Source organism: Polypterus senegalus, chromosome 1, assembly GCF_016835505.1.
Source record: "Polypterus senegalus isolate Bchr_013 chromosome 1, ASM1683550v1, whole genome shotgun sequence".
NCBI classification, from domain to species: Eukaryota; Metazoa; Chordata; class Cladistia; order Polypteriformes; family Polypteridae; genus Polypterus; species Polypterus senegalus.
Genome location: NC_053154.1, coordinates 271013847 through 271039470, shown reverse-complemented (window position 1 = coordinate 271039470; position 25624 = coordinate 271013847). Strand labels below are relative to the sequence as shown.

The following is a 25624-nucleotide window of genomic DNA, read 5'->3' as shown; positions in this document are numbered from 1 at the left end:
TTCGCTTGTGTACAACATGGCCTTTAGTGTCATAGCTAAAAAGCTCCATTTTAGGTCTCATCAGGACATACTTGTAGAACTTTCTTTCAGCAAACTTCAAAGCATCCCTGTGCCATCTGACAAACTCTCTGCTCTGTGTGTTTCTTAACAGTAGCTTTCTCTTTGCCACTCTCCCATAAAGCTGGGACTGGTGAAGCACCCAAGGAACAGTTGCTGTCTTCACCGTCTCTCTGTTTTCAGACACTTTGTAATTCCTTCAAAGTTACAATAGAACTCTTGGTAGCCCTGTTACTAGTCTTCTTCTTAAACAATCACTTTAATAATGGATTTAACTGGACTCCCAAGGGATATCAATGGCATGGAGACTTTCTTGTCTCCATCCCTTGACTTGTGCTTTTCAATTACCTTTTCACGGCGTTCCCTAGAGTGTTACTTTGCCTTTATTGCATTGGTTAGGCCACAATGTTGACTCACCTGTGTTGGGCAGTAAAACGTTACTGTAATATTATTACTTTTCTCAGTAACGAGTAGTGTAAAACAGCAATAATATTACAGTTACTAATCCAACTAACACTGCATTACCAGAACACGACTTTTTAAATTTATTTTGGTCCTACATACGTTAGTTTATTATAAAGTTCATCTATGTTAGATCAGAGCAGTTCTACCTAAAAAGCCCAACAATGACGGAAGATGAGGGAGAGAGGAATACTTTCAAAAATTGGAAGTATTATCATTGTTTTGAGTTAATCTCAGTCAAAGATGCAAGAAACATTGTTGTTTTTTATAAACTTTGTCCCAGCGGCAAAATGCTTTCCATAGCAAAAAACACAATGACAAATTTATTAAAGCATCTGACACGGCAGCACAGCAGCAATATGAAACTCAAGGGAAAAAACACTGGTGCTGACAGGGAGGCCTTTACAGCTAGTGATGCATGTTCTCCAGCTAAACAACAAAAACTGGATTTCAGAGCAGGACATCCTGGTGAAGAAAAGTTAAGTGGACGGGATTTAAATAAGCTCTTCACTGAGTATATTGTAGAGGATATGTTTCCTATTTTCACTGTTGAGACACTCTTGTTTCAATGCATTACTGCGAACATAACAACAAAGAGGCATCCAGACTTGCTGGATAGCAAAGATGCACTTCTTACAGCTGCCAGCTGCCAAAAGTTCAAGCTCTGATGACTGACAGATGAAGGTAGGCGAGAACTTACAAGGGAGCTTCTGAGAGCAGAGTATCATGCAATTGCTCCTGCCAAGGAGCCTGCCTCTGTGTCCATGATGTCAGCCAGCCAGATGAAAAGGACTTTTTTGCATTTAAGACCGAGCCTGAGGACAGCTACTCAGCAGAAAAAAAAGTTATAGACTATTTGAGGTCACGCGGTTATGAGATTGATTCTCTGAAACAGTTCTCAAACATCAAAACCAGGTACATGAAGTCCAACACTCTGACTCCCTGTAGCGCACCTGTGGAATGGCTTTTCAGTTTAAGAGGTTTAGTGCTCACCCCGAGAAAGAACAGAATGTCTGATAAGGGGTTTGAGAAGCTTGTATGACAATCATTGTTTCACATGTTTCAATCATGTTTAATGCGTCAGACAGTGGTAACAAAACTGGAGGCTAGACATGATGTTAGCCCTATTATGAAGCAATGGTTAATGCTTTGAAAATGTTTAGTAAAGCTGTTAAACTACTTTCTACTGTGAGAATACTTTAGTTAAAAAGTCAGGAGAAACTAGTAGTTTAATTTATATATTTTTAATTTTCCATACAGGCTGCAATGTCTGTGGTTATGCAGTTTGATTGTTGACTCCTTCTCTACACGGTTAATTGTTCCAATAAAGTGGATTCATTTTTAAAAGAAAGGTAGTTGTATGACCCTATTACAGGGGGATGGGGGCTTCGAAAGTAATATAGTAGTATAACGAGTAATGTAACTAATTACTTTTTGTACTAAGTAAAAAGTAAAGTAACATTATAACTCTGTAAAAGAGTAATAAGTAAAAAGTAACTTATTACTCTTCCTGACTAACTTGTGGAACACTGTGATTCACCACACTTGCCAGATTCAGGTGCATTTAGACTATAATCAACCACAAACATGTCATCTACTAACTATTTGACATCTAAAACCAATTGGTTAAACCACTGAATATTTAGGTGTGTCATAAAAAAGGGAGCAAATACTTTCGTGATCAGTTATTTTGTGTTTTATATTTTTTAATTAATTTAGACCAACCATGAGATCTGTTTTCACATTGACTTTTTTCTGTTGATCAGTGTGTCAAAAAAGCAAAATTAAATTCCCTGTAATTCAATGTTGTATATCAGTAATATGTTAAAATGTCCAAGGACATACATACAGAGTATACATGTATTGAAGCTAATTTGTGAATGAAATGTTCCTTATAAACATCATTTAGAGGATTATGATTTTACATAAGGAATACTTTCTACTTTCATTTAACTATTGACTACAGTTAGCTAAAAAAAAAAAAAACAAACAGCCTTCACTTGGGTGAAACAACTTCACTAAATTTCTGTTAATGTCAGAGATGCTTATATTGTTCATGAATATAACTTTAGTGGTGTTTGGCAGGGTGTATTCTATTTGTTGTTTAATATTAAAGTTGTATGATTTATGTCTGCTGGAAGTGACTTTTTCAGAGAGACCACTAACAGGAAGGGCCAGAAAACTCTATAGACTGTCCTCGATAAACAGACATTGTAGACAATTAAAGCTTCCATGCAGTGATCTAAATCTCACATCAAAAATGACTCACATGGCAGAATGTCTCTGTATCTGTTTTTTTCTCTGTTCTCCGGAGATTTTCCTATCAGACAGCTGTCAATTGGTTTTAAATGTTCTAAAGCCTGAAAAATAAACAAACAAATGATTGATGTAGCAATTCAAATGAAGTACAAGTGACACAGACATTTTGATTACATTTTATTATATAGGTACATTTAGTTATTTTGTTAATGTGGCTCTGACATTATTTATTATCTAATAAAGGGGTTCTTTTGGAATAGCTGACCCTTAATATGTTCAATTTTTATGTGACCCCTGCAAAGGAATTTGGGATGAGGGTTTCTCCCATCATCACGATTAAAAAAAAGTCTGACTGCACATGCCGCTATACTTTAATCAATTTGCAAATAAAACATTTGGGGAACAGAAGACTGTCCTAACAGGCTGAGCTGTTCATCTTCCAAATAGTCTTGGTCTCAGCCCTCTAAAGGCAATTATGAGATCCAGCCTTGGGTTGCAGCCCATGTGTTACAAACTCCTTATGTCTTCCATTCACAATGTAAATAAGCAAATAAATAATTTAAAATTACTGTGAACTCCTTAAGTGGCTTCTGCTCTTCAATTTGTTGCTGAAGAATTTGGATCACAGACTTCAGATTGGATCCAGAATATCGACCATTTCCAGATGGCATTATCCTGAAGAAGCTGTTGATTTCTTCAGCAGAAACAATGGCTTCACCTTAAAGTTAGGACAACTTGACATGTTACAACAAAATAAGATGTTGAAATTACACACATTTTGAAAAACATATATGCTATTTGTAATGAAGGTATATTTGTGAGCTATTGTAAATTTGCACATCCTCCTGTACATTATAAATCATCTCTAGATTATTTTTAATACCTAATAAAATGTAAATGCTATGTAAATAGTTGTACTATAAAATAATAGTAATTGTATAGTATTGTTCGGGGAATAATGACTTCATCAAGAGAAATGCCACTTTCAAAAGATCTAAGATTTTTATTTTCTCATTGAGAGATGTGACACCAAGGTCCTCATAGCACCTTACAGTTGGGATTGCCGACTAAATGGTATGTGTCTCTGTCAATAATAACAGCTTCATCAGTTGATGCTTTAGTATTTAATTAACAGTGTACTGGTTATCTACAGACTAGTTTTGCTGAAGCCAGATGCATACTATATACATCTGGACACAACCATGAGTGAATTGTGTTTAAAAGTGAGTAGGAACAATTGGACGGCTCACTGAGTACACATTTCTAAACCAATCCAATGCCTCACGAAGGCAGTGCTCAAAGAAGAGAGGTGATTTTGAACTGCAAAGAGTAGACAGAGAGCAAGCTTATGACTATACTTAACAGTGGAAAAGACTCTTTAAAAGACCCCCATTAAACATATGTGTTCCTCTGAAATGCTTCATTTCTTTCTTTAATGGCACCCAAACAGAAACGAAACGTGAAGTGAGTGAGCCAACAGAAGACCAACTAAGTCAGGGCCTCAGATTCCAACCAATTGCACTCCAACCAGTTGCTAAATTAGGTGCAGAGTCTTGTTGTAAATTAAACCTGTTCTTTAATCCCATGGCTTGCTGCTGCTCTTATTATACAATAGCATACATTTCATAAATTGTTGATTATCGCTGTTAAAATGTTTGGGGGACCTGAGCAGATCAACATTCCCGAGACCTTCATCTTTTTTTATGTTCAGATATTGCATGAAGGACACAGTTTGCTGGTCATGTTTTGGTTCATTGTGTATGTCATTATTGTTTGTCAGCTAATTAAGGAAAAAGAAACAATTAAGAGGTCTGAGTCTTCAAGAGCAAGTCAATTAAAATTAATTCAAAAAAAGTGAATTAGCAGTAAATGCAGGTCACTAATTAAGAAAAGGATTAGAATAAAAACCTGAAGCCACTGAGATCCTCCAAAACAGGATTTGGGGACCCCTGTCTTAGTTCATCCAAGTAAATCATTTTATTTTTAAAGCCAGTTTTCTGGGTAGCAAATGTTTACTAGATCATAAAAACAATACAGTATATAGCATTTTGATATTGTGAATAAGTATAAAAGAAAAATCATAGATATAAAACAATAACATGACCTACAACAAATGTTGCAAGATGGCTAAGGCAAGATATAGACCCCAGACTCTTTGTTAAGGCACACCAGTTATTCCATGCTTTTATTAAGTTCCACCAGTAGCACATCTGATTCAAATCAATGAGGCAGTGATTAGCCAAACAGTGAGTTAGTGGTGCAGTTTAATAAAGAAACTGGAATATTAGATGGAGACCACAAATACTAAGGGGAGCGGTTTGTAAATGGCTAAGTTAACACTGTGTGACAGATTGAAATCATATCTTTGATTCAATAAGGCTATAGCCAGCAAGCAATAGCACACAAAACTCAAGTTTTAAGATGTGGTGTTTGAAATGTTATAATGAAATGTGAAAAATGTAAAGACTGAAAATCTATTGAAAGAAGATTTAAAGTTCACTTTCTTGAAGGAAGAAGGAAATTCAAATAAGGACTTCTTCAGGATTTTGAAATCATCTCGTAAAAACATCTTAAAAGAAATTGCCTTTGGCACTCTTGATTTGTGCAAAAAATATCCTAAAGAAATGGCTGTGTAGTGCATGTTGCAGCAAAACAAAAGCAACAATCAAAAGAGACCGCAGCAAACAAAGGTTTATAAACCATGAAGCAACAACTAGTAACAGAAAGCTTTATAGAGAAATGAATCCAAATCAGAAATGTTTGGCTTAAAAAGACATCAGTATATTTGGCATAAAGTTGAGAAACATCTTGGCACAGTCATAGCCCCATCTCCTAGCATCCTCCCCTTTGTTTTGGAGGCAAACTCATCTCTTAAACTAAGGGTTGATTGAAACTATAGGATGCTTGATGACATTTATAATGACTTTTTACTCAGAACTTTTTAAATTCTCAGGCCAAGGTTTTCTATTCACCACATCCCACTTCATCTTTCTTTTTCCATCTTCAAATCAGATCAGTCCTTAAAGCAAATGGTTTTCGAATATACTCTGCAATCCCTCTCCTAGACTTCCGCCCTTATTTTCAATCTGGCATCATGACCACTCTTCCTGTGAAAAGTTATACTTTACAGAATCCGTGCATCCTCTAAAAACACTAGTACCAGCATACTCAGTTTAACACTAGAATACCTGAATCCAACAAAAAAACTCGTAATCCCGGCCCACCTTAAATCCATTCGCACCTCTCCATTCAGTGTCTTTTGTTTTGTAAATGTGCCGATCAGCACAAGCAGCAGGCAGCCTGCTATCCCATCCCTTCACTGCCACAAAAAGGGAAAAAACCTCTCCTAGATCAACCCTTGTTTATACGGGAGTGAGGTACCTGGAGCTGTACAGAGTAAATAATATATTGTTATTTGGAACATATGCATTTCATTTGTGTTCCATGTCTAAAAAGATCTACGTAAGTGTAGGACAACAGGAAATGCAAGAAATTTTGAACACATACCTAAAAGACAAACATGTTTTAGTACTAACGACAAAATTGTGATGTGAAGTGTATAATGCGTGGAGTCCAAATATCAAATAAACACTTTCACAAAAGTTACAAGTATAACAAAACAAGTGTGCTTTTATTCATGAATATAGCTGAAGAAAAAAAATTGGGTTAGTGTACATCATTGGCATGACTGCTTTGGTAGTACAGTGGTAAGAACTGCTGACTCACAATTAAAAGGTTGCAGGTTCGATCCTGGCTGCTTCCCAAAATTAACATTTTGAGTAGTGAGCTGCTCTTCTCTTATTGTTACTATTATACAATAAAAACATACATTTGATTTGAGTTTGTAACAGCCAGGGTAAATGTATGGTATTTGTAAAGATTAACTTTTTTTTCCCCTAGTTTTATTCTCTCAGTCATGTTCATGCTCGCCCTAATCTGACACTGCTGTTTTCAAGTAAAGACTTAAGGTCTAAAGATTTAAGGTGGGCCGGGATTACAAGTTTTTTCATAGGGTTCAGGGTTTCTAGTGTTAAATGAGTTCTTCATCTGTACTTCACCCCTTATAAATTTCATGCTTAATTCTATGTTTTCTGGCTTCTCTCACTGGTCTACACAGGATCAACAAATTTATACATGTACCCCTTTAACAGAGCAATTTTGTTGGTGGTGGAGGGCTGTTATTGCCTACTGTTGTTATAATTTGTTTTTCTTTGATTCCTGGTTGTTTTCTTTGCTCAATGAGCTTAAAATATAAAATTTACATTATAAAAAAATACACAAGTTATGTCAAAAGAAAAGTTGCTGAGATGTAAATTGATGCCTATCAACAACTTTTTGTGAAGCACAGTGGTGGCTCTGTCATGGTCTTGGGGTGTATATCAGTCAAAGCACTAGAAGATCTGGTCAAGATCAATTGATGAATACTAAGATTTATAAAAAAAAAAAAAAGCTTAAATCATATACAGTATATACAGCAGTGTACCAAAGTGAATTGCATCAGTTTATTATTGTTAGGGAGGCCATACAGATTGTGGCCTTGTATTAAAAATGCAAGACATTTTGTTTTTACATTTTATTATATCAATGTTTACCTGTATTTATTCTAATATTATGCAGTGGTTGTACAAGCACATAGATAATTACTGCCCAGATAACTACATTTTAAAATAATTTTATCAGGTGACATTATATCATATACACTAGGAAATAAATAAGTTAAAAACTCTTTTTGATTCAATCACATCCTGAAAATGCATAAGGCACATTTTTAGCGAACTCCTGTAAATATTTCTCTGCATCCTATGTACAGAAATACCTAATATCATTACGTTTGCATGACTGTGTCATATAAATTGTTGAGAGCATCTTTACCAGCTGCATCACCGTGTGGTACAGCAACACTACTGCATTGGACTGCAAACGCCTGCAGAGAGTGGTAAAGACTACTGAGAAGATCACCAGGACCCCACTGCCCTCTCTGCAGAGCATCTACAACTGCAGAGTCCACAGGAGAACTGCCTCGATTCTCAGGGACCCCACCCACCCCCAACACGAATTGTTCACACTTCTACCCTCAGGCAGGAGGTATAGAAGTATGAAATTCCGCACTTCCAGGCTAAAGAACTCTTTCTTTCCCAAGGCCATTAAACTCCTAAATACCTGACTGGAGTTTATAACCATGGTTCACCTCATTCTATCTACCTCACACAACTGTATTTGGCTTGTCCATCACACACCTACCTGCACAATTACACTTTATGCTTCTATTCTGTTTTTATACTTTATGCTGCCTCTGTTACTTATTATGTATCTGCTACTTATTATTTATGTTTATCTTTATATGTTGGTTTTGTCATTTGGTGTGGACAGCAAAGAAAGAATTTCATTGTACAGGGAAACATGTTTCCTTACTGTGCACATGACAATAAACTTTGAACTTGAACTTAAATCTCATCTGCATTATTGTAAGGAAGTTGGCCACAGATACTGTATAATCCGCTCTGTTTTGTGTTCAGGTGAACTCTACTCAAATCGAAATGGAAAAAAAATTAAGTAAGCATGGAATATGAAAGAAATGGAAAAAGGCTTCAACAGAACATCTTAATGCTGTGCCACAGAAAATGCACTTCATCACTTGTTCTACAGGACATTTCATTCTTACACATTTCAGGGTGGGACACGTACACAAGAAGCCATTATTTTTATGGTATGAAAGCAGGCAGGGAGCAAATACAATACAAAGAGACACAATAATAAATGCTATGCCATTAAAAAGTTGTCCTTTAGCAACTGGTCAATCTTTCACTAAACATTAGCATCCTCATCCTTATAATCAACTTTTTTTTTTAACATCACTGTAAGAGCCAATCTTAGAAAGTTAAAGTTTTGAGTTAAACTCATATTGATGTTTGCTTAATTTGAATACAATATAAATGTCTTTCATAGTCATAGCTTATGGTATAGTCTTTTCCCCCTATAGTTAGCAAGAGATAGAACCGTCTTACTATAACTGAGTAACAGTGTGATAATAAGCTCAGTTTGTTTAGAATAGGTCCCAGTAAAAGAGGGACTTGAAAGACCCATTTTAAGCTTAGAAATGGGATAAGCATACAGTTTTCTGACCGTTTTGAAATGGTTCAGAAATGTTAAGTAAATAGTAACGATTTGAGATATAACAAGATTAAGCTTAGAATGTAACTTTTCTTAACATTAATTTTTCCTTTTTTTGATATTTTAATTTTCCTTTTTTTTGTGTGAACTGTTTTACTTTAAAACTTAACTAAACTTTTAAAAAACGAAGATAGTTTGTCTGTGGAATCATTTCTGCGCATCAGGCTTTTGTTGAATCCCATTTTTGAGTTGAAGCTACAATCACATATTAACAGTCATAAGCATATTTCCATAGCATTCTAGGTTAGGTTTTAGTATACATTGACACTGCACACATGGACTGTGTGGATTCTTGTCTTCCTCTACAGCAAACTGTACTACTTCTGCCAGAATTGCATTTAAACAACTAGTTGGTGTACATTACCTTTGGTAGTTAGTGTCTACCTTTAGTTAGCCAATAATTTAAGTTAAGTTAGCCACTGTAATTATGTTGTTGGACTTAAGTGCAGCATTTGACACCATTGACCATTCTATTTTACTGCACAGGCTAGAAAACGATGTTGGGCTTACAGGCCCCGTGCTCGCTTGGTTTAGTTCTTATTTATCAAATCGATTCCAATATATACAGAAATGTGCAGACAGTACTCCATCATTATACACAGAAGTTCAATATGGTGTCCCGCAGGGCTCAGTACTGGGACCTTTACTGTTTTCACTTTACATGCTTCCACTGGGATCTCTCATTAGGAAACATAATGTTAATTTTCACTCATATGCAGATGACACCCAGTTATACCTTTCATTTAAATCAAAGTTTCTCCGATTTTGTCTTTAATTAGTTGTGTTAATGAATTAAAGGAATGGATGAATGAGAACTACTTGTCTTTAAATACAGATAAAACAGAGATGTTAATTGTTGGAGGGAATGATGCTGATCACAGCAATATTTTGTCGTCATTTAACTCAGTTGGAATCCCAATTAATTTTACTGAATCAGCCCGCAATCTAGGAGTTATGTTTGATTCTAGCATGTCATTTAAAGCACATATTACAAAGTTGTCCAAAACATGTTTTTTCCATCTTAAAAATGTTAGGAAATTAAGGCGCTTTCTAAATAAACAGGATTGTGAGAAATTAATTCATGCATTTATCTCTAGTAGGATTGACTACTGCAGTGCAGTGTTCACTGGCTGTTCAAACTGTTCTTTATACAGCCTCCAGTTAATCCAAAATGCGGCTGCAAGAATTATTACAAGAACAAGAAAATATGAACTCATAACTCCAGTTCTTAAATCCTTACACTGGCTCCCGGTTAAGTTTAGGACAGATTTCAAAATCCTCCCTTTAACATATAAAACATTAAATGGCCAAGGTCCAGCTTACTTGTCTGAACTTATCATGACTTACAAACCTGAGCGCACATTAAGATCTCAAGATGCCGGTCTGCTTATGATTCCAAGGATTAATAAAATAACAGTGGGAGGTCGAGCTTTTAGTTACAGGGCCCCTAAACTGTGGAATGGTCTTCCTGCTTCTATAAGAGATGCCCCTTCGGTCACAGCTTTTAATTCCTGGCTGAAGACTCACTACTTCAGTTTAGCATATTCTGACTAGAGCTGCTGATTAACTGTATAGTCTGCATCTCTGTTGTTAGTCATTAGCACTAAAACATAAGTAACATGATAGTTATAATTGAATACTAACCCTCACCTATTCTGTTTCTGTTCTCGGTACTCAAATTTGGCAATTGGTGCCACGGCCCACCTGCCAAGTTGTTTGCCTGCCTATGGTAAAGTCATCCCTGATGGAGAATCACAGGAATCATGGGAAAGAGGGGTCCTTTCATCGGATTGGCTGGCCCAGCACTGTTTCAGCCGTGGAATGACCAAATGGGGGAGGCAGCTTGATGGATGAGGTCTCCAGGACTCTAAAAATATCCAAATCTTATTATGTGATATCATCTACTGTTAAATTCTGCTCCGTACTTCTAAAATGTTTATTTTTATGCTGTATTAAGGAAGGGCGGCACGGTGGCGCAGTGGTAGCGCTGCTGCCTCGCAGTTAGGAGACCCGGGTTTGCTTCCCGGGTCCTCCCTGCGTGGAGTTTGCATGTTCTCTGCGTGGGTTTCCTCCAGGTGCTCCGGTTTCCTCCCACAGTCCAAAGACATGCTGGTTAGGTGGACTGGCCCTAGTGTGTGCTTGGTGTGTGGGTGTGTTTGTGTGTGTCCAGCAGGGGGGTTGGCACCCTGCCCTGGATTGGTTCCTGCCCTGTGTTGGCTGGGATTGGCTCCAGCAGAACCCGTGACCCTGTGCTCAGATTCAATGGGTTGGAAAATGGATGGATGGATGTATTAAGGATTTGTTCTGTTCTGTGTATTGTATTGTATTGACACCCACTGCACGCCCAACCTACCTGGAAAGGGGTCTCTCCTTGAACTGCTTTTCCCAAGGTTTCTTCCATTTTTCCCTACAAGGTTTTTTTTGGGAGTTTTTCCTTGTCTTCTCAGAGAGTCAAGGCTGGGGGGCTGTCAAGAGGCAGGGCCTGTTAAAGCCCATTGCGGCACTTCCTGTGTGATTTTGGGCTATACAAAATAAACTGTATTGTATTGTATTGTATTGTAAAAGGTGTAAGTTTGCTTGACTTCTCACTACATCCATAATGGCTAGAGATGGGACTGTGTTGCTTTTTAAACAATGGGCGGTAGGAAAGCTGCCTTGCCAACCTTGTCTTTCAATGTCTACTGAGGGTTCAGGAGTTCAAGGACACATTGGTTTGTTAGCAAAAGAATAATTGTCCCAACATAGGATATGACAGCACCTTACAGCAGAATGCTCACTGAAAGTGGAATTAGGAGGAAAGTTTGGGGCAATGGCTCAGAGGTGTCAGGAACTGGTCCACCGTGAGCTCTTTGTTTTCAAGTATCACTCACTGCAGCTGTCAGAATGGGGCATGGCTGAATGTGGGTGGGGGTCAAACATTGGACTCCACCCATATTTAAACATTGGACTCCACCCATATTTACTAATCATTACAGATTTGGTCCCACCCATGCATTCACATTAACCAGCAATAGCATACTCAGTTTTTTAACATTGCCTGTTAACTTTGTAGACCTGAAATCATCCAGAGGAAATGAGAACAATATGTACTACCATGAAGCTTTGTTATTGTTTGTCTTTTTAAAATAAATGTCAGCTGTCAATTATTAATGTTTTATGCTCTCCTTTCAGAAAAAAAATCGCTGTTTTTACGATGAAGTCTAAGTAGTCATTTTGTGACTACAATTCTTACCTTAATTTTATGCTTTCCATTTCTGGTTTCATATAAAACACCTATCCTCCCCTTCATCAAAAGTTGATGAGACTGGTGTGAAACGATCCCAGACAGAAATATTTAAGAAGACTCACTGGTTGCCTCACACACTTAGATTAATGAACTTTAGAAATGGAGAAGACTCTCCGAAGTGCTTGCAGGTATGTGCACTCAATCTACACCACCTCTCCCACACTCTGCACTGGCTTCTTTTATCACCATCCGTTAATCCCAATTATTTTGCTGCATGACATTTCTTTACTCAAGCTTCCTATCTATTTATAATCTGCATCTTAGTTTCTAAACAAAACTGCTTTATGTTTATAAGTCATACTGGGGAAATTATATTTTTTATTTAAAAAAATATGTGAATTTAACTACAGTACACATGAAACAACTAGGCACTTATAATAACTGTAATGTGTGAGAGATAAAGGAATGGACTTAGCATTCAACATTGTTGGTCAGGCAACATTCACAGTCAAAAGCAATGCCTTTTTCTTTGGCCACTCTGCAACACCACTCCAATGTTCTGCTGCTTCACGCGTTCCTGGCTACTGCACCATGAACCTTCATATAGATGCTACCATCTCTGCTTCACACGGCCCGCCTAGGGTCAGTGGTAACATCATCTGCCACACTTTCCCCAGCTCTGTGAGGATCAGTGGCAGCCACAAACTCAGGCCAGTGGTTTTAGCAGAGGAGGAGCAATCTTCTATTAAATGCTTCTCTTAAGAACTCTTTCTGCATCCACCATTTCCACATTCACAGGAGCTGCTTTTTATTGTCTCTCCAGGTAACCCTGTCCACTCTGATAATTGTTGGCCACCTGAGATACGGATCTCTCCCAGGTTTGGAACCTGGATATTACATAACTTTGTGCTGTACAGTACACACAATATCAACAGCAAACGATGACTATTCTGTGCAAAGAAATTACACAATGACAGCATTTAAGAAGGCAGACACTTAAATGTACACAAGCAGCACAGCACACTTTATGCCAGCTTTGTTGTAAATGAACTTTTTTCAGAGGTTTCATTAATCAAGGTTATTACTATACTAGCAGAATACCCGCGCTTCGCAGCGGAGAAGTAGTGTTTTAAAGAAGGTACGAAAAAGAAAAGGAAAAATTTCAAAAATAACATAACATGATTGTTAATGTAATTGTTTTGTCATTGATATGAGTGTTGTTCTCATATCTATCTATCTATCTATCTATCTATCTATCTATCTATCTATCTATGTTGTTCTCATATCTATCTATATATATCTCTATCTATCTATCTATCTATCTATCTATCTATCTATCTATCTATCTATCTATCTATCTATCTATCTATCTATCTATATATATATTTCTCTATCTATCTATATATATATATACCCGCGCTTGGCAGCGGAGAAGTAGTGTGTTAAAGAAGGAAATAGAAAGAAAAGGAAACATTTTAAAAATAATGTAACATGATTGTCAAAGTAATTGTTTTGTGTATTTGGCAGCAGCGTCACAAAGTTGTTTTCAGTAGCTGCATCAGAAAATGTACCACGACGTCTGACACGCCTCCTTTTTACTGTTTTCTCACAGCTTGGATTGCTGCTGTCATATATATATATACACACACACACACACACACACACACACACACACACACACACACACACATACATACATACATACATATATATATATATATATATATATATATATCTTCATATCTACATATCTATATACATATCTACATATACACACACTCGCACATACATACCTATCTACATCATATATACACACACATACATACATACACACACACAAATTATATACATGTGTGTATGTATGTATGTATGTATGTATGTGTGTGTGTGTGTGTGTGTGTGTGTGTGTGTATATACACATACATATACTTGTGTGTATGTTTGTATGTGTCTATATGTGTGTGTATAGGTTTGGTCACTGAGTGCAAGGGAAAAATAATAAATTATAGTCTATAAGTTATTAAACAGTAAAACATTAACGTTTTAAGAAGTACAGGTACATTGAAATTACATTTTCTATGTGAACATTCAAATTTGTGCCTCTGGTAATGTGCCTTACCGGCATTTAAAGAAAATTAGTTTTGTGTCCTCTGCAGTGTTAAGAGAGAAAGGCTTTGGTTTGGGATAAAAGGAAAAAGGTGTAAAGAAAGTAAAGTTGCCTTTTTCTTTTATATAGTATAACAAAATACCAGCTTCAGCGAGAAGTAGTGTGTTAAAGAAGCAATGAAAAGAAAAGGAAACATTTTGAAAATAACGTAACCTGATTGTCAATGTAATTGTTTTGTCACTGTTGTGAGTGTTGAGTGTTTTGTCATATATATATATATATATATATATATATATATACATACATACACACACATATATACACACAAATACATATATATATATATATACATACATACACACACACATATATAAACATATATATACATATACATACATATCTACATATATACACACACAGCTATTTTGTATCAGTGCAATACGCTGTTTGTTAAAACGGTTGACTCCCGCTCTTACGTGCAATAACAAATCAAATCATTCAGTTGTCTTTGCTCATATGTCATTTTAGAGCTGGACGCCTGGCATCTTTTTGGCCACAAGTTCGTTTCTGTTTGGTGTGAGGTTCTGTGTTGTGGAGATTCTCAGGATGGATTGCAGGTGCTCATCAGTGAGGCGACTCCTGTGTGCTGTTTTGTTAGTCTTTATCACTGAGAAGAGCTTCTCACACAGATATGTGCTACCAAACATGCACAAGGTTCGAGCCGCATGTAGACGGACTTTTTTTGTTCTTCAAAGTCACCAAAGCGCCGTGCAAACTCAGTGCGCAATAACTCTAGCTTCGCAATAACTTGCAGCATCAAAGGTAGACTTGATTAACGTGGTAAGTGTTCGCAAGGCAGCTGAAGCGCTGCATTATGGGATCTGTAGTTTATTGTGTTACCAGCGCTTCATATACCGGGCTTTAATAACAATAATACAGTATATAAAATGATCTCGCGGGCCGGATATAATTACACGCGGCCCTTGAGTTTGACACATATGGACTAAATAGAACTTGAAAAGATATATTTTTTCAAATGTGATCACGCAATTCAGATAGAGTTGACGCACGACTACAGCCTGCATGCCTCAATGAGTCATCCTCCCTCGCTCTTACTTTTTACCGTTCATCTAATGAATACACTGAGTATGGCTTTACCAAAACAATCATTGATGGCGAATAAAGTATCCATTATTCGAGTATGTAGAGCGGGATATATATATATATATATATATACATATATATATACCGCGTATCGCAGCGAGAAGTAGTGTGTTAAAAAGGTAGAAAAGAAAAGGGAACATTTTAAAAATAACGTAACATGACTGTCAATATACAGTATTTGTTTTGTGAGTGTTACTGAGTGTTGCTGTCATCAAGGATTTGATTATCATTATTTCTTTCAATCAGGTTCGTATTTGTAGGATGTGTTGTGTTCAAGTTACATTCCGTGTTTGTCAATCGTTGTAAAGATGACAGGTTTCATTCATCGATTCGTTTCTTACTGCATCAATAAACAGCTCGTCTTCTTCTTTATCTGAGACCTGACACACTGCATGCACGGGTTTTTACACTGTCTTCCTTTAGCGGGACATTGACTTTTTCCACCGTGTGCTTTGTTTCCACAGTAGCTGCATTTATGAATATGCTTATCAGACGCTTCATATTTTTTGCTGCCTTTTCAATTGTGTAATTCGTTTTTTGTTCAGCGCTCTTTGGAACTGTTGCTTTTATCTGTGCACTCGTCCAGTTCACGTGAGCCACTTGGTGTACTTGCATCGAAGGTTCCCAGCTGTGCTGGTGCCATCTCGTGCTATGTCCATAGCTTTATTTAATGTTACCTTAGTCCTGGCACTTAAAACTTTCTCTCGCAGTTTCGCTGAGTTTGTGCCAAACACCACCCTGACCATCTCATCTTCCTCTGCATAAGCACAGTCCTTAACCCGTGAATATTTAGTGGGAGTTTGCTATTGGATTGCCGCTGACGGACGGCCTTATATGGGCAGGCACTAAATTACAAACGCCAGCGGCAGCCTGTCTATAAACTTAATTTAAAGTGTAGGTTTACATCGTGCTTTGTTTCCGAAGTAGCAGAACTCATCAATATGGTTGTATATGTCACTCGCTCGCTTCTTATTGTTTCGCTGCCTTCTCAATTATATGTTTTTTTCAGCGCTTTTTTGAGGTCTTCCTGATTTTCTATGTGCTGCGTGATTACGTGGGAGGCGTGATGATGTCACACGAAACTCCGCCCCCACGGCGTTGAAGCTCATCTCCATTACAGTAAATGGAGAAAAACTGCTTCCAGTTATGACCATTACGCGTAGAATTTCGATATAAAACCTGCCCAACTTTTGTAAGGAAGCTGTAAGGAATGAACCTGCCAAATTTCAGCCTTCCACACACACGGGAAGTTGGAGAATTAGTGATGAGTGAGTGAGTGAGTCAGTGAGGGCTTTGCCTTTTATTAGTATAGATATTGTTCTTTTGTTATGTTTTTTATAGTTATTACTCCTTGGAATCAAAGATATTTCTCCTGTTACAACAGACAGCATTTTTTTATTATATGAATACATCTAGACTTATCATATATAATTTAGGGTATCTGAAAGGGATATTATATATTTTTTTAATATATTATGATGAATAGAATGCTGGGAATGAACCTTAGTGGCTAAAACGTTGTCAATGCACATTTGCTTATATTTTACAAGCAAAAACAATAAATAAATCTTACATTTAAGTGATGTCCAAATGTTCTGCCTTAGAATTAATTTAAATCTGCTTTGGAAAATAAAGTATGCCTTCTTGATTACTATATGGTCAGCTAATACCCACCTGTATTTTAACACCTGGATTACAGCACCTGTTAGCACTGTTTTTGAATGCAGCCATACCTGTAGCTGGAAGAAATTCCTGCCCAGATGGATCAAGGGACTCATCGTCACTGCTCCAACCATCAGAATCCTCATGAGGTCTGTACTGACGGCTGGGAGTTTGGCCTTTGTGCTCCTGAGAATCTAAGCTTCAGGGGAAGAAGTATGAGAATCTTGAAACTATCTATCACACAGTTTTGCTCTTTGTACAAAAAACAGAAGGACAACTACTGTTTTTAATAGAGCTAAGTCCATAATAGTAATGTAACGCTTGTTTTAACAAGTTTTAACAATTATTTTTAACATTTTTAACAAATGAATATAGAAAGTATGAAACTGAACACATTATTAAGGATATTTTTTATCAAATATGCACAAATAATAGAAGCACTATATGTGTACAGGATTATCTGTACTGATATATGAAATATGCACTTCACAAATACAAAGTTATGAATGTGTATGCAAGGATGTGAAATTTCTCTTCTGCTCCTTCTATACAAATTCTCCCAGACTTCCTAACTGGCTCAGGGTGAGTGAGTGTGTCTGTATATATGGATGCATGCTGTAATAAACTACAGAGCTAACTCCCCCCCAAACACTTCAAATTAAAATAATAGGTCTTGATAATGGACAGCTGAATGCAACTGTATATTCCATCATTTACTTTAAACCATAGAAAACAGGTTTATCTTTATTGTGAAGTTTCGTGAATAGTTATAACTTATTTGTACTTTCACAACAAATTATGACCAATGTATAGTTTAAATTTGTTATAATTTCTTCATGTTCATCCACATTTAAGTAAGAGAATGTAATTTTGTACCTGTTTTTACTTAGATGTGAAGAAACAGTGTGTTTGCTTAAGATATCATGTTATATACAAATCAATATTTGAAAAAAGAGTGCTGTATGTGGGTAATAGAACTGGCCAGCATGCCAACTGGGTATGATCAACTGAAGATGGGTTTGGACTGTGCAAAAGATAGAAGGCAATCACATTACAAAGTCTGCACAAAAGGTGTACTATAATGGAGCAACAGCATTTATAATGTGCATACGGCTGCACAGAAAATTGGGATTGATGAATGGAAAGCTACACAATAGCAATAATAAAAACAAAAGGTGAAAGACACACAACCTGTTATAGTACACTGCTGACATCTGGTGTTCAGTTTTGAAAGTATATAACAAGTGCAGCACCAATCACTTAAATATCCAGTACAAATTAGTACAAATTACAAAAAATAAATTCAAAGAAAGAACAAATATTTTTATTCTGTATACCTGTCATTTTTTGGTAACAGTTTATCTTTAACAATGATTGCAGTTCGAGGATTTAAGACTGGAGTGGGAAACACAGAAATATCTGAAGCAACACCATCCTGAATCTGGAAATGATGAAATAAAAAATGTAAGTAAGAATTCTTGCCCTAGAGAAATTATTTTCTTTTTAATTATGCCATTGTAGCCTTTTTCTAAGGAATTAATGTTAATTTCAATTTAGAATTAAATAAATAGAGGAGTGTTTAGAAACTTACACATAAAGATATAATGAATATGAATACAGCATTTAAGCCCAAAGGTTTTATTCAGCATCTTTTGGCTTGAAATTTGTAATTTATAATTTATATAGGCATATTTATTTATAAATACACTTCTCAAGTTACACTCTTTCAAGCACGTTTGTCAGGAATTGAGATGGTCTAGGATAATATGAATCGTTGGCATTGTGATGAATAGTCAGGGCCTTAAAAGAAGGACCGGGAGAGCACATATGTACAGGGCACTGCCACCCCCGGACTGCTAGATGGCTGCCCAACTGGGATGCAGCAGTGCCTCAGTTTCCCACAAGGCACCAGAGGGGCTGGAGTATGGCACAGCCATTTTGGGTTCTGTGGGGGCTGTCGGAAGGGCTGCAGACCCCTACTTTGTCGGGATTCCCCAAACCTAGGAGTGCTTCTGGACCTCACTAATGAACCTCCTGGAGTACTCCCAGGTGCAGCATAAAAGGAGCAGCGTGCTTTCATTCAGGGAGCAATTGTTGAAAGGAGGAGGATGAAGCTTGCCAGAGGCGGAGTAGTGGCGGAAGGAGACAGAAAAAAAGAAAAGAAAAGAAGAAAAGTGTGCTTGGTGCTAATACTGTGCTTTTATATTGTGCACTGCAGGTGGGACACAATTGCAAGCATTTCCCACAGCCAAATAAAAAAGTATGTGCTGCCTGAGACTTCTGCCTGTGTATGCTTGTGTCAGGTTTGGGGAGCTGGTGTACCCCTGGTGGCCACAACATATTTAAAATAAATGTGGTGTGTAAAAATGTCATAATATAGTTAAGCAAAATCCTTCAGTTGTTAAAAGGAAAAAATAAATGTCTGCTGTTTTACAATAGAAAGAATAACCAAACATAACATCTGCTCAATCAAATAACCCATACAAATTGCTTGATACATGTGATGAGGAAGGGTGGGACATTGGTGCATTGGTTAGCACTTCTGTTTCATGGACAGAGTGACCAGGCTTTGAAGTCTTTGTCCAGACATTGTCTGTGTAGAGTCTGAATGTTGTTCTCATGGCTGCTGGATTTTCTTTTGGGTGCTCCAGTTTAAGTCCCACATCCTTAAAGACAAAGTGTGAGTTAACTAAGGACTCTAAGTAGGCCTTTTGTGACTGTAGTGCAGTGGCATAAAAACCCAACAGCACATCCTTGTGTACTTTATTATTTCTGTGTGAATTTATGAGTGTTCTGAGTGTGCCTTTCCTCTGTAACTAAAATATTTTTTCCTGAACAATTTACCAAGGAAATGATGAGATAATCATTATTAAATACATTTCTTCTTAGGGGTAAATCTATGCTTGCCAAACTAACTATTAACTATTTAACTATTTTGGGACCTATAGATAATATTAAGACATGGGTGAGTTAGAAGAATATACCATTTATCTGTATGTTGATTGGTGTAAACCAAAATGCATCTTGGCTGCATTATGTAAAAGAACCTAATTTATTGAAGACTGTTGCTTTGTCATTGAGCAATGCATTTGCCAGGCCTCATTAGGATCTTGGAATGTAGATCCTGTAATAAAGGATCTTAGATTAAATTTCTAATGGAGATTCACAACCACTTTTATTTAAAAAGTATTTTCCTTAAGAGTGTGCATAAGTGGAAACTGTGCTGCACTTCTGCCCCAGCTATGTCTGTTTGCTGTCTTGAGCACAGTATTTATGGGAAAAGCTTCAGCACTCTTGAAGTGGTGTAACCATTCTGAGAATGCCATGTTATGTAAATGAAGAAATCTGCAAACACGGCAAACAAAGCAAATAAAAAGAGGAGCTGAGGCATTTTATGACATGTAGCAAGAGGAAATGGGAGATTCATTGGACTCTGGTTGCTTTTGCTAACTGAACAGCAGAACATTAATAATTTGAAACAATTCTGGCCTTTCTATCTGTTATTCTTTGTGACAGTGAATGCTTTGACAGATGCTATGTAAAGTACCGGGTTACTGAAACTCGAGACAAGGTCTGCATCTAGTAAAGATTAAAAACAAATATATGCAATAATAGATCACAAAGGTACATTGGTGGAAGTATTACGAAGTTACCTGTGATGAGCTCACAAACCTCACTCTTATGTAGTATTGTAACAGATTTGCAGATTAAATTCTTCCACATCTCTCTGTTCTTGGCAAAGAACACTTTTTTCATCTTTGTTACCATGACAAGACTGGGCCTTTTGTCCCTAACCTAGGTTTGTAGGGTGTCACAATCCCAGGTCTGACTGACACCGAAAGGAGATGTGACAAATTCGGCTGAGCTAACCTGCAGATTTTTTACTTGTGAGATTGATGCTGTCAAAGCGTCGCAACTTCAGTCTAACTAATAGTCTAACTCAATAACTGTTCTAATCATTTTCATTGGGAACAAAAGCAAACAAGGGAATTAGCAGACATCCTATTACTAAGTTAACTTGTAAATCTGAAAAAAAAAACAAGTTCAGTAACTTTGACTGAGTTACTGTTTAATGATAACAGAAGAAGAAAATGAATGAATATAAAAATAATAGAACCAAAAGGGTGTCTGCTCTTGGTGCACAACGTCCTATTTACAAATCTATAACATTTAAATTTATAAAGGTCAGTGATTCAGGGGAATTTATCAATTTAGCAGAGGATTGAGTTTCCTAGAGATCTGTTTAAATGTTAGCTACTTACGTTTAGTAAAACATGAAAGGAATTCAACATGTCTGTTTAAATCAGTAAAAAGGGTAACATTGGTTTGTATTCATTCAGATCTTACCTCAGAATCTCTCTGCATCATTTGCACTGTTTTTAAATGTTTTTGACCGTTGATTTGTAAAGGAGATTCTTTGTCTTCTTCCTTGCAGTATGCACTAGCTGAGTATTAAAATTGAAAACGGCAAGAAAGTTACTAAAAAATATTCCACAAATTACTGTTTCAAATGTAATAAGGAGAAAAATAATTTGTTTCCTGTGTGTGAATGTGCTGTGGGGGACAGCCGGCATCCTTAACCAGCCAGGACGCCCATGAAGGCTATGAGGTGAAAGGATGGGGCAGCCACCTAGTGGTTCGGGGGAGGCAGTGCCCTACAGAAGCTGCCTTCCCCCATCTTTCCACTTCATGGACGTCACGGCCAGGTAAGGATACCGATAGTCTCTCACAGTACACATAAAAATCTGTGTAATAATCTGCAAAATGTTCATTATATTTTTTAAGCAATATATATTTTATCACACAAACAATTTAATCAATTCTTTTTAAAAATTCAATGCAGTTTTAGAGGAATATTTGCAACCAAAAGAAAAAAACAGAAACTAGCTCTTGTCTAAAGTAAGAGAACATGTTAATTCAATAAGCAGCAACACATCTTTCTGCAAGAAAAAGGATGTATTCCACTGTTTTACTTACTGTTCAATCTCTCACATTTATTAATGATTTCTGGTAAATACTTTGACTGCAACAAATGTGGCTGACCTGTGTAAACATTCCAGTTCAGAACTTACCACAAGATTTCTCAGACACATTACAACCACAAAATTGAATATATGCTTCTCTACTTTTGATATTATTTTAAAGACTATTGTCATTTTGGCTCCACTGTAGTTTAAAAACTTGCAGCATATTTGTATATGACCTTGAATCCATCATCTATTCATCCATCCATCCATCCACCTTTTGATCCCACTTTATCACGTTCAAGGTCACAGGGAAGCTAAAGCTTATCCCAGCAAGCATAGGGTGTAAGTTGGAACAACACCTGGAGTCAGATTTATAAAACTTGCATATGCACAAAAAAGAGGCCAGAAATGTGCATACACATACACAGGATTTATTAAAAAAAAAAAAAAAAAAAACTCTAACCAATGTTTTGGAGAAACTGGGAAATGATGACACCCTTGTATGGAAATGCAGCCAAACCAGATAAATGATAACTCACACATATAATAATTCAAGTTACTGAGCTGTTATTATTATATGCATTGACATGACAAACATAATAAATCACAAAAGTGATGAACTGTTTATGATACATATACTCTTATTTTAGGGCCAGTGCTTCATATTTACACTGAAGAACATTTTTATTTTTTTGGCAGTTTATATTGGTTACCTGTTCACATTTCTCAGGGAATTATCTAACAGTTCAGGAATATCTCAGCCAAGCTTCACCGTATCATGCCCACTGTGATTGAAGCCATTAACTGACTGACGAGACGCAACATTTAATTTCTGTATTGTGTTGATATACATGTATACAACATAGCATGTTTTTGCCAAAATAAAAAGACAGTTTGCAGAAGTGTCCAATTTTTCTAATGTAATCAGAGAAACTGAATACAGTCATTGTAATAAGGGCACTTAGCCAGAATGAAGTTGCTTTTATTCACATACAAGTCAACTGTGATGGCAAGATAAGACTGAGAAACTTTGTAACTTGGTGCTCTGAGGCAACCCATGATTAGATAGAGATTAATTTAATTTGTGGCAAAGTAGCTTTGTCAGACAACTTGCTGATGGTGGTGTGTGTGATGGCTGGCTTGTTGGTAAGATAATGGGCTGAACCCTCAGTGTTTCATATGGCCTATCCTATTCATTGTAGTAGCAATCATGTTATTACATGTGCCAGGTAATGGAAACTACCTGCTCAGTCACTGGTGCCTTACACCTTTCCTTGACATCCAGAGTGTGAAGGAGAGGCCCTATAATGCTGTGCAAGCTCTTGTGCACTTAGTTGTTGGAGTGCAGCATAGGATTCCTGAACTGCAGGTGGCAGTGTCACCATGCATCAGGTCAGAGGCTGCTCTACCAGCCAATGAAGTTCTGCAGCTTTGTGACTGCATATGTACGAAGTTGATTAGCATAGTCCATATATGGGTGTTTCAGGGTGGCAACAGGGTGGGGTTCAAAGAATATTTGTGTTTGTACATTTACAATATAATTGCATACAGTTTCCTGTTTTTCTGCATACACATACTTTCATGCTCAAAATGAGTACACACACTAAGGCCAATTTAGCATCACTAATCCACTAAACCTGCAAGTCTTTGGAATGTGGAAGGAAACAAGAGCACACAGATCATTCATTTAATGATGAGTTTTAGGTCCTGTTCTGTCACAAAATGAAAAGCAAGCTTACACTAGGACTATGACTGAAACTATGACCCCCATTGCCCATGCTAAACAGTGGCTAAAAGGCTATTTTGAAATTAAGAACTGGAAAACTTAAAACATAAGAGTAATTATTGGTGGGGCACCAAGTAATTAGTAAAGGCAGTTATAAATACTGTCATTCCTCGCTTGGTTCTTTTACATGTCTACTCAGGTATTTGTGGAGGTTCTACTGTCATTGCTGTTGGTTTCTATTTTAGAGCATAAATCCTACACACACACACACAAAAAGGTAAGTCAAAAAGTCTCCACAACATACATAAAAATAAATGCAATTTATTTGGGCATCACTTCCTGACATAATCTGCTTAGGTATAAACACACTTAGTCCACTGGTCACACTCCTGTTTGCCAGAACCACGTCACGGGTACGTTCACCATTGTCAGCCAGAGCTGAACTCAGGTTCAGACTGGCCGGGTTAGTTGTTTTCATCTGATACTGTTGTTAACATACTAACTCCAGCTTACGTCACTTATTACACAGAGCCAGAAGTGACGTAAGCTGGAGTTAGTATGTTAACAACAGTATCAGATGAAAACAACTGACCCGGCCAGTCTGAACCTGAGTCGCAACAACATACAGAATAAAACATTTAAAACATAAGTATAGATATTGATAGTTTTTGGCTTACCCTAAAGATTAACAGAGCAAGACAGAGGGATATTTTCTTCTTAACACTCACCAAACTGTTCAGCCTTTTTTCTGCATCTTGCCTGCATGTCGTGACCTCCTGCCTCTATATTTCTACTGACAGTCAGCTGCACAAATCCTTCTGATTTTCGTAAAATTTCAACAACTTTACTTTGACTCAGGCCAGCTACAATATCCCCATTGACCTTAAGAGGAAACATTAAGGTAATTTATAAAACATTATAATTTTAAAGGAATGTCAAACAATTAGGAATGATGGAAATTATAACAAAATGGTTAACATAAACATTTGAGTATTCCATGTTACTGTATATATTTTTTCCATACCATAGACTCATTCTACATGCTGAAAGGTCTGCAGCAGTTGCCACCAACATAAATTGTTTCCCTCAATTATAATTCTCTCCTCACCCTCAAAATTTCAAAAATGTTTCTGTGGGTTTTAAAAATGAATGGAATATATTTTGCATGCTGTATTTTTTTTTTACTATTAAAGCTTCACATCTGATTGTCTTACCATACAAACACATGATACATGTTTGCATTTTTGTTTCTCTTAGTACAACTAAACCTTTAATTTAAAGGTTAGATTATTCTTTATTCTCATGCTCTAATACAAAGGGACAAATCACAATTGTTTTTTAGATTATTCTTTATTCTTATGCTCTAATACAAAGGGACAGATCACAATTGTTTATATATATATATATATATATATATATATCTTTAGCAAAGTGAGCCATTACATGTTAATGGACAGTGATGCAGTAAATCATTGGTGACGACTGAACGATGGGACAGTTTAATGTCCTAAACACTACAACGCACTATCTGGTTCTTCTTTTACTGCAGCTTCAGTGGCTTTCCCAGTCCACCACAACACAGTTTTATTTTTGCATTTATAACTAATCAGTATTTCTTCTTACATTTTGCATGACATAAAGGTAGGCAACGTGACAAAAAATGGAATTTTTTTAGAAATTCTAATGAATTTACTGAATGGATAATAATTATTTCCATACTTATGAAAAAATGTTAATCAATTGTAAAATGCGTTATGATAGTGCATATTATGAACATCATTAATAAAGAGAGGCTATTTCCTCTACCACAAATTTTCAGTTTT

The 25624-nt window shown here is 36.7% G+C and overlaps 1 protein-coding gene across 1 annotated transcript in view; it reads right to left on the bottom strand.

Annotated features, from left to right (window-relative positions):
* ptpn20 (protein tyrosine phosphatase non-receptor type 20) overlaps nucleotides 1-25624 on the bottom strand; it is a 219501-nt gene that overhangs the window by 21407 nt on the left and 172470 nt on the right. The window contains 6 exon segments of the mRNA XM_039735251.1: nucleotides 2789-2879; nucleotides 3348-3496; nucleotides 17180-17307; nucleotides 18446-18549; nucleotides 21456-21553; nucleotides 24530-24683. Of these exon segments, the coding sequence (XP_039591185.1) occupies nucleotides 2789-2879; nucleotides 3348-3496; nucleotides 17180-17307; nucleotides 18446-18549; nucleotides 21456-21553; nucleotides 24530-24683 (724 nt within the window).